General features: G+C 37.7%; 1 protein-coding gene across 1 annotated transcript in view; it reads left to right on the plus strand.

The window, feature by feature from the left end:
• Positions 1-1,568, plus strand: part of Hspa4l (heat shock protein family A (Hsp70) member 4 like) — a 48,750-nt gene extending 47,182 nt beyond the window's left edge. Inside the window, exon 19 of the mRNA XM_051157092.1 lies at positions 520-1,568. Coding sequence (XP_051013049.1) covers positions 520-708 — 189 coding nt within the window. The 3' untranslated portion in view covers positions 709-1,568. The remainder of the gene's footprint in view (positions 1-519) is intronic.
• The last annotated feature ends 8,762 nt before the right edge of the window (positions 1,569-10,330 follow it).

A 10,330-nucleotide genomic window follows, 5' to 3' on the forward strand; every position in this document is an offset into this window, starting at 1 on the left:
AATTCCCAAAACATCTGACATATTAATTAAAAATTGGAGCTGATGAAGAGATGGCTCAGTGGCTAAGAGCACTGGCTGCTCTTCCAGAAGACCTGGGTTTAATTCCCAGCACCCACACGGCAGTTCACAACTGTCTGTAACTCTAGTTCCAGAGGCTCCGACCCCATCACATAGACATACATGCAGGCAAAACACCAATGCCTATGAAATAAATAAGTACAATAGCTGGGTGATGGTGACACACATCTTTAATCACAGGCCTCTTGAAGGCAAAGGCAGGCAGATCTCTGAGATCAAGGCCAGCCTGATCTAGAGAGAGAGTTCCAGGACAGCCTGGGCTATACAGAGAATCCCTGTCTCAAAAAAAACTAAATAAATAAAAAGTACAGTAATAAAGTTGTTAAATATAGTGAAATTTTAAGTGTGGCGGGGGGACACAAGTTTTAGGAGGTTAAGAGAACACTGTCAAACATCTAAATGTTTTGTGTAATATTTGACATGGGTTGTTTCTGTCTTCAGGAACTGGATAATTTCTGTAACCCCATCGTTTATGCACCCAAACCAAAAGTAGAAGTTCCTGAAGACAAAGCAAAAGCTAACAGTGAACACAATGGACCAATGGATGGACAGAGTGGTACAGAGACCAGCCCCGACCCAGCAAAAGGCAGCTCACAGCACACTGACTCTGGAGAGATGGAAGTGGACTAAGATTCATGTAATTCAAACAGTTGGCTAACTACAGGGTCCATTCCTCCTTTACGCCTGGTACACACAACATATGTTCAGTTGTTCTTAACTACTTTTGTCATTTGTTTTTTGGAGTAGTTTTGAAGGTGTCTATATTGAGTGCACTATTCATGTCCACTGCTGCTGTGACGTTTTAGCTGAATATAGATGTGCAAATGAGTTTGAGCTCTCCTCACATACTTTTGTGTCAGTATGCAGGACTGCTATGTACTTCGCAACCATCCACCTTAGTCACAGCTTTTACTTGCATAGCTCTCAGCTCCTCGATGCAGGAAGGGATACTGCGTTGCTCTTTTGTTGCAGAGGCAGGGGGTTGACTGCATTGTTGTGAAAACAAACTGAAGTTGATGTGGTTTAGAGCCAACAGCACTGACCCTTCCTAGTTTCCCTATTGTTATCACTTAAATATTAAAACCAATGGGAGGTTCTGACATACTAGTCCATCTCACTGATGCGCCACAAGGACTCCAGTCTTGTCGTCACATAAGTGACACTCAGAAAGAGAATAGTGCAGTTTGACATTCAGATAACACCAGCAGTTGCTGCTTTTGTTAGTAGCATGGACTGATGTTTTCTCAGAGTAACTTTTCACTTGAAACTGTTGATTTACTTGTCCTAAAGACCAGCTGCTGCTACAGTAATGCTAAGCCTATACTTTCATGTTATGGGAAAGCACTGTTGACCTGTTCAGATGTGCATCTTGTGATGCTGATAGCCTTGGTTCAGTTTTTATAGTTGTGTTTGTTTCCTTAATTGATTTTTGTTAATAACCTTAATCTGGGGTAGGGAGAAAGTGCACAATGCAATATATATATATATATATATATATATATATATATATATATATATATATATATATATATATCTGATTTAATGTTACAATGTAGATAGACACTATTAAATAAGCAGTAATTCCTGGAAAGGAGTGCCTGTACCATAAGTCTTAGGAAATAATGCTTGTACTAAACTTGACCTTGTTACATTAGTAGGTAAAATACATAATGTTACATAGTGTAATATGGTATCACGTGATTAAATAATAGTTCCTGCTGTTAAATTGCCTTTTGAAAACTTGGCTCCAGGTTTGGTGCTTCTTACATGGGAAAGGCACAGTGCACAGCCATAGTAAGGGCCTGGTCTGTGGTTTATCACCACACTTGCTCACACCACTCAGTTGTGTCCTGAGGCGCAGAACTATTTATTTAACTGGGGGAAAGGCTGGAAGTAGTGTTTCAGTCTCCAAGGGAAAGAAGCAAGACAAATGCATGGGCCCTGTGTTCCTAATTCTAATTCACTGAAGATCAACTTCAGTTACAATTTTCAAAGGCTCTTCATTTTCCCAAAGCTAAATCTGTATACTAAACACAATACTGACTTTTCTTAAGTAGCTGAAGACTGAGAGTATACTATCTTCAGGGATAGACATTTCTCAAATGAATTCTCTAATAGAGATTTTGTTCCTACAATGTAGTGTTCACTGAAAGGAGAGTGTAGGAGGGTCCGGGTGGTCATTTTGCAAGAATTTTTACTCAATGTCCAGGGGGAGATAACCCTTTTATTAAGAAAATTATATAGCCCCAACATATTTTAAGTGTCTATTATCTTTTATTACAATGAGACAACTAGATCCAATAAATGAAGAAATACATTTTAAAGTAGCTATCAGTTACTTTTCATTTGTATGGTGAATATGTATATAGGTCCATTTCAGAAAAAAAAATTATGTTGTGAAGGGAATATATGATCACAGAGGTTTTACAGGTGCTTCTCAGTTGTCACTTACACTCACTCAGTAAGAAGCTGTTCCTCAGGGCTGTTGGAAGTGGAAGAAAAATATCTCTCTGCACTTGAATGTCCAGCAGAGCCTCACATTTGCTATCCAGCTCATAAGTCACTTTCAGGTAGTTTAGTGTTTTAGCCAGACAAAACATTTTTGCAATTACATATTTCATTTAATAAGTTAAATACTTCTAAAAATAATATGCATACTTCACCAATTTTATGTGAATGTTCAAAAAACAAAAACAAAACCCTATGCTATTTATAGAATTTAAAGGACAAAAAATTCCTTAGTAGAAAATTTCCTTAGTAGTAGTCCTTTTGAGTAGACAGTATGATCCAACTCATCTGTAATATGCATTGAAATAAATAATGCTAACTCCAAGTTTTTTGTAAAGGTGCAATTTTGAAGAATGCATAGCCAAAGCAACATTACTATTCATCATGCTATTATTTTAAAGGATAGGAACTAAAGGTATAAGTTAGTTTGGTTTAATTCTGAAAATATAAATTATTTTCCTTTAGGAAACCAACTCTTAAGCCAGGCAGTCATGGCACATGTCTTTAATCCTAGCACTCAGGAGGGCAGAGGCAGGAGGATCTCTCAGTTGAAGGCCAGCCTGGTCTACAGAGCAAGATCCAGGAGATCCAGGGCTACACAGAGAAATCTTGTCTTGAGCCTTCGCCCCCTCTCCTGCAAAAGAAATCAAACCTTTATAACTATTATACTGTGATTATACAAAGACTGTTAAATGATGAGAGAGAGAGAGAGAGAGAGAGAGAGAGAGAGAGAGAGAGAAAAGAAGAAGAAGAAGAAGAAGAAGAAGAAGAAGAAGAAGAAGAAGAAGAAGGAAAGAAAGAAAGAAAGAAAAAGAGAAAGAAAGAAAGAAAAACTTGTACAAGAGTACAAGCACCCAGGAATGGAGACGGAACGAGTCCGAGCTTACTATGGCCAGGCTGGACTACACTGAGATCCTACCTCAGAAAACAAATTTGCTTTAGTTCTTTTGCAATGCACAGAATCTTTAAACTTTAAAAATCTAGAACATATTGAGTAATTCAGGCACTGTAATAACATGTCAGTTTTAAGACAGTAACCAGGTTTTTGCTGTGAACAAATGAACTTTATTTGAGCTGGAGGGAGGCATCAAGTTTTAGAGTGTTTGTGATTATTTCTTAACCAGACATCTTTAAATTATAGAGCTCAATAATTAAGTTAAAAACAGTGTTAAGCCATTCATGATAGCAAGTGCCTTTTATCCTAAGATAGATCTGAGTTCAAACCTGTCAGAGCTACATAATATGCTGTAGACCACCCAACGCTACAGTAATGAGGCTGTATCGGGAAAGCATTTAATCACAATTAGCACGTCTGTCAGAAATCCACCTGAAAAGGCGAGAGATCTTGACAGAATGAGTGGCTAGATCAGTACGACCTAAATGAAGTAAAACCATTGTTGGATTCTTATGCATTTGAAATGTAATGGTGACTGTTGAAACAATTCCAGGAAGCATTTCCATGTGGTTTTGAATCAAGCTAGACATTGGTAACTCAAAGTAAGTCCTTTGTACTAATGTTATGTAACAAGGCTGGGGGCTGGGGCAGCTCTGGTGTAGAGGGCCTCACTAACATTCTTAACACTGGAGTAGATCCCTAAACAACAACAACAACAAAAAAAAAAGTGTTATATTTTAGAAGGTTTAGAGGTGATTCTTAAACTATCAGAAAAATATAAATCTTTGTCAGTTTAGACTTGTACAACAAAAACTTCATTTTAGATATATATACAATTTGTTTTATGATATTTAATTGTATAAAATGTAATGAACTAATTGATCTTTTAGTCACTATTTGAAGATGCAGGTGGTTTACAAGAAACACAAAGAAAAGTACTTATAGAGTTTTTCTCATTGTTATTCCTTTTTTTTCCCCCCAAGACAGGGTTTCCCTGTGTAGCCACGGCTGTCCTGCAGCTCACTCTGTAGACCATGCTAGCCTCGAATTTAGAGATCCAACTGCTTCTGCCTCCTGAGTGCTGGGATTAAAGGCATGCGCCACCACTGCCTGGCATAATTCCTTATTTTAACAACCCTTTAGCAAACTAAGTAATTTTAAAGCAGCCAGGAAAATTTAAAGGACACAGACTTCTTTTTTATTTGTTTCTTGTTTTTACAATTTTTATGAAATATTTTTACATATACATTTATATTATTACATATATATACAATAAATACCTACAGCAAGAAGAACCATGAAACAATCAGGAATTATATAAATGTTACATTCATAGTGTTTTGGCTATTTGTATTTGACAGCCTTGAAGAAAACATCTTTCCTTTTTTGGTGCGTCTGAAATTCTGAATATAAATCAATATCTATCATATGTGTCATTATCAACTTAAAACATCTATCTAGACCTAAAAATATCTTAACCCCTAAAAAACAGCTAAGTTTAATTGTAAAACTAAACTATCTGGTCTTCAACATCAGAGACTTGAAAAGGAATAAAATTAATTACCTGAGTATGCTGGGAGTGCAGATTAGCAGCTTCCCAAATGAGAAGATGAAGGACACAAAGTTCTGACCAAAAGATTACCAATTTTAAAGATTATTTTATGAGGTTTTGTCAATATTTAATGTAAAAATTTTTAAAGCAATTTCAAGGACACATAGAAGATTTTCTTTTTATTAAAAAGTAACAAGTTTAATATAAACCAAAGACCAGTATTTTAACTTAAAGCTGTAGCTGTTTAATCATCACATTTCCAAAGTACACAGACTTCTTGGGTCTGGAAAGACAGCTCAGTAATTAAGAGCACTGGTTGCTTTTCCTCAAGGAAGACTAGAGTTCAATTCCCAGCACCCACATGATGGCTTATAGCCATCTGTAATTCCATTTCCAGGGGATTCAATGCCACCTTCTAGCCTCAGAAGGCACTGCAGGCACAAGTATAACACTTAGGCAAACAATCATACACATAAACATAAAAACTCAAAAAATGTATATTAGTCATATATTCAATGTCTCCTAACAAAACAGCACTGGGCTTACAGAATTCTTTGTTTGTGATGTCTTAGTACACTATTCTATTGTTATGAAGGAATAAAATGACAAAGACAACTCAATATAAGAAAGCAGGAGTTGGGGGCATGCTTACAGTTTCAGAGGTGAGTCCATTTGCATTTGGCAGGCAGGCAGGCATGGGGCTGCCAGCTGAGATTGAGAGAGAGAGAGAGAGAAAGAGAGAGAAGAAGAAGAAGAAGAGAGGAGAGAGAAGAGAAGAGAAGAGAGATGGAGAGACTGGGCCTGTTGTGGACTTCTGAAAACTTAAAGCCCACCCCTAATGATGCATTTTCTCCAACAAGGCCACACTTCCTCGTACTTGTAATCCTCCTCAAACGTTTCACTCCATGGTGACTAAGCATTCAAATATATGAGCCTAGAGGGGGCATTCTTACTCAAACCACAAAACATGACAAAATTCTTACTAAATGGTAAAGGGGGCATCTAGAATGTTAAAAATGTTGAAAATCAAACTGCTTCAAAGGAAATTCAAAAACTGAAATCTTGGAAGTGGTCAGCACTGCACAGCTGCAAAGGTTTCCTCACACTCTGGATTCTTGTTTTGTTTTTCAAGACAGGGTTTCTCTGTGTAGCCTTGGCTGTCCTGGATTCACTTTGTACACCAGGCTGGCCTCAAACTCACAGTGATCCGCCTGCCTCTGCCTCCCGAGTACTGAGATTAAAGGCATGTGCCACCACACCAGGCTCACTCTGGATTCTTAAGGGTGCAACCAACATATTATTAGACTAAGCAGCAAAAGAAAAGGCATATTTGTCAGAATATATTGAGACTAAGAGCTTTCAAATCAAAGAGTCAAAGATAGTAACTAAATCATGACCCATCTGATGGATGCCGTCAGATCCATAGCAGTGGAAATAACATAACCCTTGCTTGGAGTATGAAGCTATGTCACCCAAGTCACAGGATGATTATTAAGAAAACACTGAGACCCCAATATTTACTTATCCTAAAAAGAGATGGTGAGCTATGACATATCTCAGATTGTATTACAGAATATAAATAACTAGTTTTCACAATCAGTAGTATGTAAAATGCCATTTAAATAGCTAGTGTTTTTAAATGTATTGCTCTTAAAATCTTGACTTTCCTTTTAACTTCTCTTTCATGGCATTTAGAACATCTTGCTACTTTTATGATTAAATTAGCAGTTTAGGTAACTTTAAGGTCTCTCTTCCCTTACATATAACTAGGTCTAGATGTGTAGTCTAGGCTGGCATCCAACGTGTGATACTCCTGCCTTACTCAGCAGGAGTACTTGAGTACTGGAATTAAAAGTGTGTGCCACCATGATCAGTCCTTTGCTTCCTTTTTAATACTTAGCCTTACCGTTATGGTTTGGAGCTCTTAATTCATATATAATAAACCATAATATACATTTCCATGTTCATCATCTCTAGTTTTAATAGTGGCAATCAATAGGTTGTTCATATATTGGGTGTTAAATAATGAGAAATAGTTCTGAACAAAAGAAGTCAGTTTGTGAGTACTGTCTGTTAAGTAAGATAACAAGGCTCAGAACAGATTTCTCTTAAACCTTTGATATTAAGAATAAGCACTCTTTGTCTTTTTAAAAGCCGTTTCCTAAGTTTGTTCATTCTGAGGGACTAAGTGAAAACACCTTTAAAATGAAGTCAGTCTGCTGAGAATGTAGGTGGTAAAATGAAAAACTAGATCAGAGAAGCTATACAGGGCACATTCTTCTCTCAAGGAAGCTTGTGTGCTTTAGTGTCTCGGAAGGAGCATGTTAAGATGAAACCCGCACCTCTTGGATTTGGGAAGAAGCCACTTTTACTTACCACACTACACAGAGTTTGTTTTGTTTTTGTGTAGCTTTGGTTGTCCTGGAACTCACTATATAGACCAGGCTGGCCTCACAGAGATCCTCCTGCCTCAGCCTCCAAAATCCTGGGATCAAAGGTGTGCACCACCACTGCTCAGCCAGAACAGCTTTTAAAGGAAGTTATACTACATTGTCCATTTCGGATAAAATAATATTCTAGTCATCTTCACAACCATTATGATAACTATGTTCAAAGTGACTCTATTGCAGTCATTTCTGTAAAATAACTGTTGGCAGTTCTTAGTAACTCTTCTTAGTTTTCTTCCCTTTAGAAGAACTAGAACTGCACATTTGAATAATCAATTCTCTTTGCAATGCAGAAAACTGCAGTCAAATTTGACATGTCTATAAAGATAGTTTTTGTTTGACATAACAGACATAAGAATGGCTTTCAATGTTAACTGACAATAATCTACAAATATTTTGGAATCTGACTTGGGGTCATAAACATACCGACAAAAATGTTTGCTTATGGAATGATCAAAGCATATAACACATTTCCTATGTATGTAAGTTGCATCTTCATACTAGTAAACAAATTACAATTGATAATAAATGCAGTTCGTTTTGGATGTCAGTCCACATTGTGAAGAAGTCATGTAATAATAATAAATACAGATTTCTACCTACTCCTTGAACCATGAGTTTTGCACACCAGAGGTTTAATTTTCAAGTGATGAACTTTACTCACTACATGAAAAAACTTAGAACAGGTCACCAAATTAAGAATTTTGCAAAACAGTATTTTTTTAGTAACCTGGAAAGATTTGCAAACTTTTAGACACTTAATTCTGAAAATTCACGTGGTAGTTTGTGACTGTTAGATGTGTTAATGACTTGCTGTTTATGACTTGCTGCTCCTGGAGCTCGCAAGGTGGCTCTCTCAATAAAAGCACTTGCTATGCAACCCTAAGGATCTGAGTCTATCCCTAGGTTCCATGATTGACAGGGTGATATCAGCTGCACAAAGCTGTCCTGACTTTGGCACGTGTGGGCACACGTGAGCACACACACGTACCATACAACTGCTGTTCCTGGGACTGGGGAAATGTCTCAGTAAAATGTAAGTGCAAGCCTGTGGATCCAGAGCACCCACTTCAAAAAATAGTGGCACTAATTCAGGAAATGGCAACAACATTCCTGCTGCTTGAAGATCTCTGCACCTTGATGACCCATCTAGTCTAAACATTTGGCAAGCTACAAGTTTAGTGAGAGACCATGTCTCAAAGCTAAGGATAGTAGTGTCTATCTTTAGTCCCAGTATTTGGGAGGCAGAGGAAGGAGGATCTGTGAGCTCAAGGCCAGCTTGATCTACAAAGCTAGTTACAGATACAAAGATAATTGCTGTTCCTTATAAAAAATATAACATGTACAACATGAATCTTCTGAGGGAGATCAGATGGCCGGTAAAAAATAAAAAGATATGTATCCTCAATCTAGGAAAACATACGTGCAGCTTAAATTTCCAAAGGAGGACAGCTACATGTCAGTAGTGGCACATACTTTTAATCTCAGCACTCAGGAGGCAGAAGCAGCTGGATCTGAGTCGAGGTCAGCCTGGTCTGCAGAACATGTCCCAGGACAGCCAGAGAAACCCTGCCTTGAGAACAAGAGAGAAAATCCCAATGAAATGTATATTCTAAAGTCTTAGGTGGGTAAGCTATTATAGGCGTTTATTCAGTTCAGCTGCTCATGAGTTGAAAATTTGAAAAGGTTTCTTTAAAAAAAAAAAAAAAAAAAACTGGCCAGCTACAAGAGATGGCTCAGTGGTTAAGAACACTGTCTGCTTTTCCAAAGGTCCTGAGTTCAATTCCCAGCATCCACATGGTGGCTCACAACCCCATCAATACCCTCTAATGTTCTCTTCTGGTGCGCAGGTGTACATGCAGATAGAGCACTCATATACATAAAATACATTTTAAAAACCTCTCCAGCTATGTAAATATATGGAAAGAGACTATTTTTTGAGGTAAGGAGGGAATGCTAGATTATACGTGTCTTTAATAATTCATCTTCAAATCCTCCCCCCTTTGGATAAAGGAATAGAAATCTCACAGGCAGCATGACGTCCACAGTTCCAGCATACTCTTCCTACAACGATGCCTCTGAAGTTGTTTAATCTCACTGCCAACAGAGCAGGATAAACATGATTTTTCTTAGTGATTAGAGATGACAGTAACACCACTAAGTTAATAGACAATTTACACCAAACTGTACTAAGTGCCTAAAAGAAGCAAAGAAAACACTGAAATCACACAACATTCAAAAATCTAGGAGCCAGATGGGGCGCTTGTTTTGGTTATCTGCGTACTAGGAAAGTAGAGGGAAGGGCACTCACTCATCACAACTCAGTACAAGGCCAGTCAGGGCTACAAAGTCCTGGTCTCTGTAAGCAAATAAAAACAAATCTAAATATCGAGACAGTGTTTCTCTGTGCAGCTTTGGCTGTTCTGGAACTCTCATTGTAGACCAGGCTGGCCTTGAACTCACTGAGCTCTGCCTGCCTCTGCCTCCCTGAGTGCTGGGATTAAAGGTGTGGACCACCATGCCTGGCTCTCCAATAACTACTTTAAGAGCTGTCATACATTTGCCATTTTGCAGACTATTTTTGGCTTATAGAAAGACCAAAAAATGATGTAAATAGAGGAAAAGTTACACTAAGAAAATACCTACCAAAAGATAGTGAAACTCAGATTAAAAAAAAAAAATACGTAGTTAAAGTTTTGCACCCTACGTGAATGGTATAAATGAAACATTTAGAATGTAAACAGTATGCTTTGATTATAGATAATTCACCAGAAATATACCACCTCTGACACCACCATCTCAGAACATAGAAAGTAATTGGCAATGAAGATGAGGCCCACAGGAACAGTG

The sequence above is a fragment of the Acomys russatus genome, chromosome 15 (genome assembly GCF_903995435.1).
Source record: "Acomys russatus chromosome 15, mAcoRus1.1, whole genome shotgun sequence".
Lineage (NCBI taxonomy): Eukaryota > Metazoa > Chordata > Mammalia > Rodentia > Muridae > Acomys > Acomys russatus.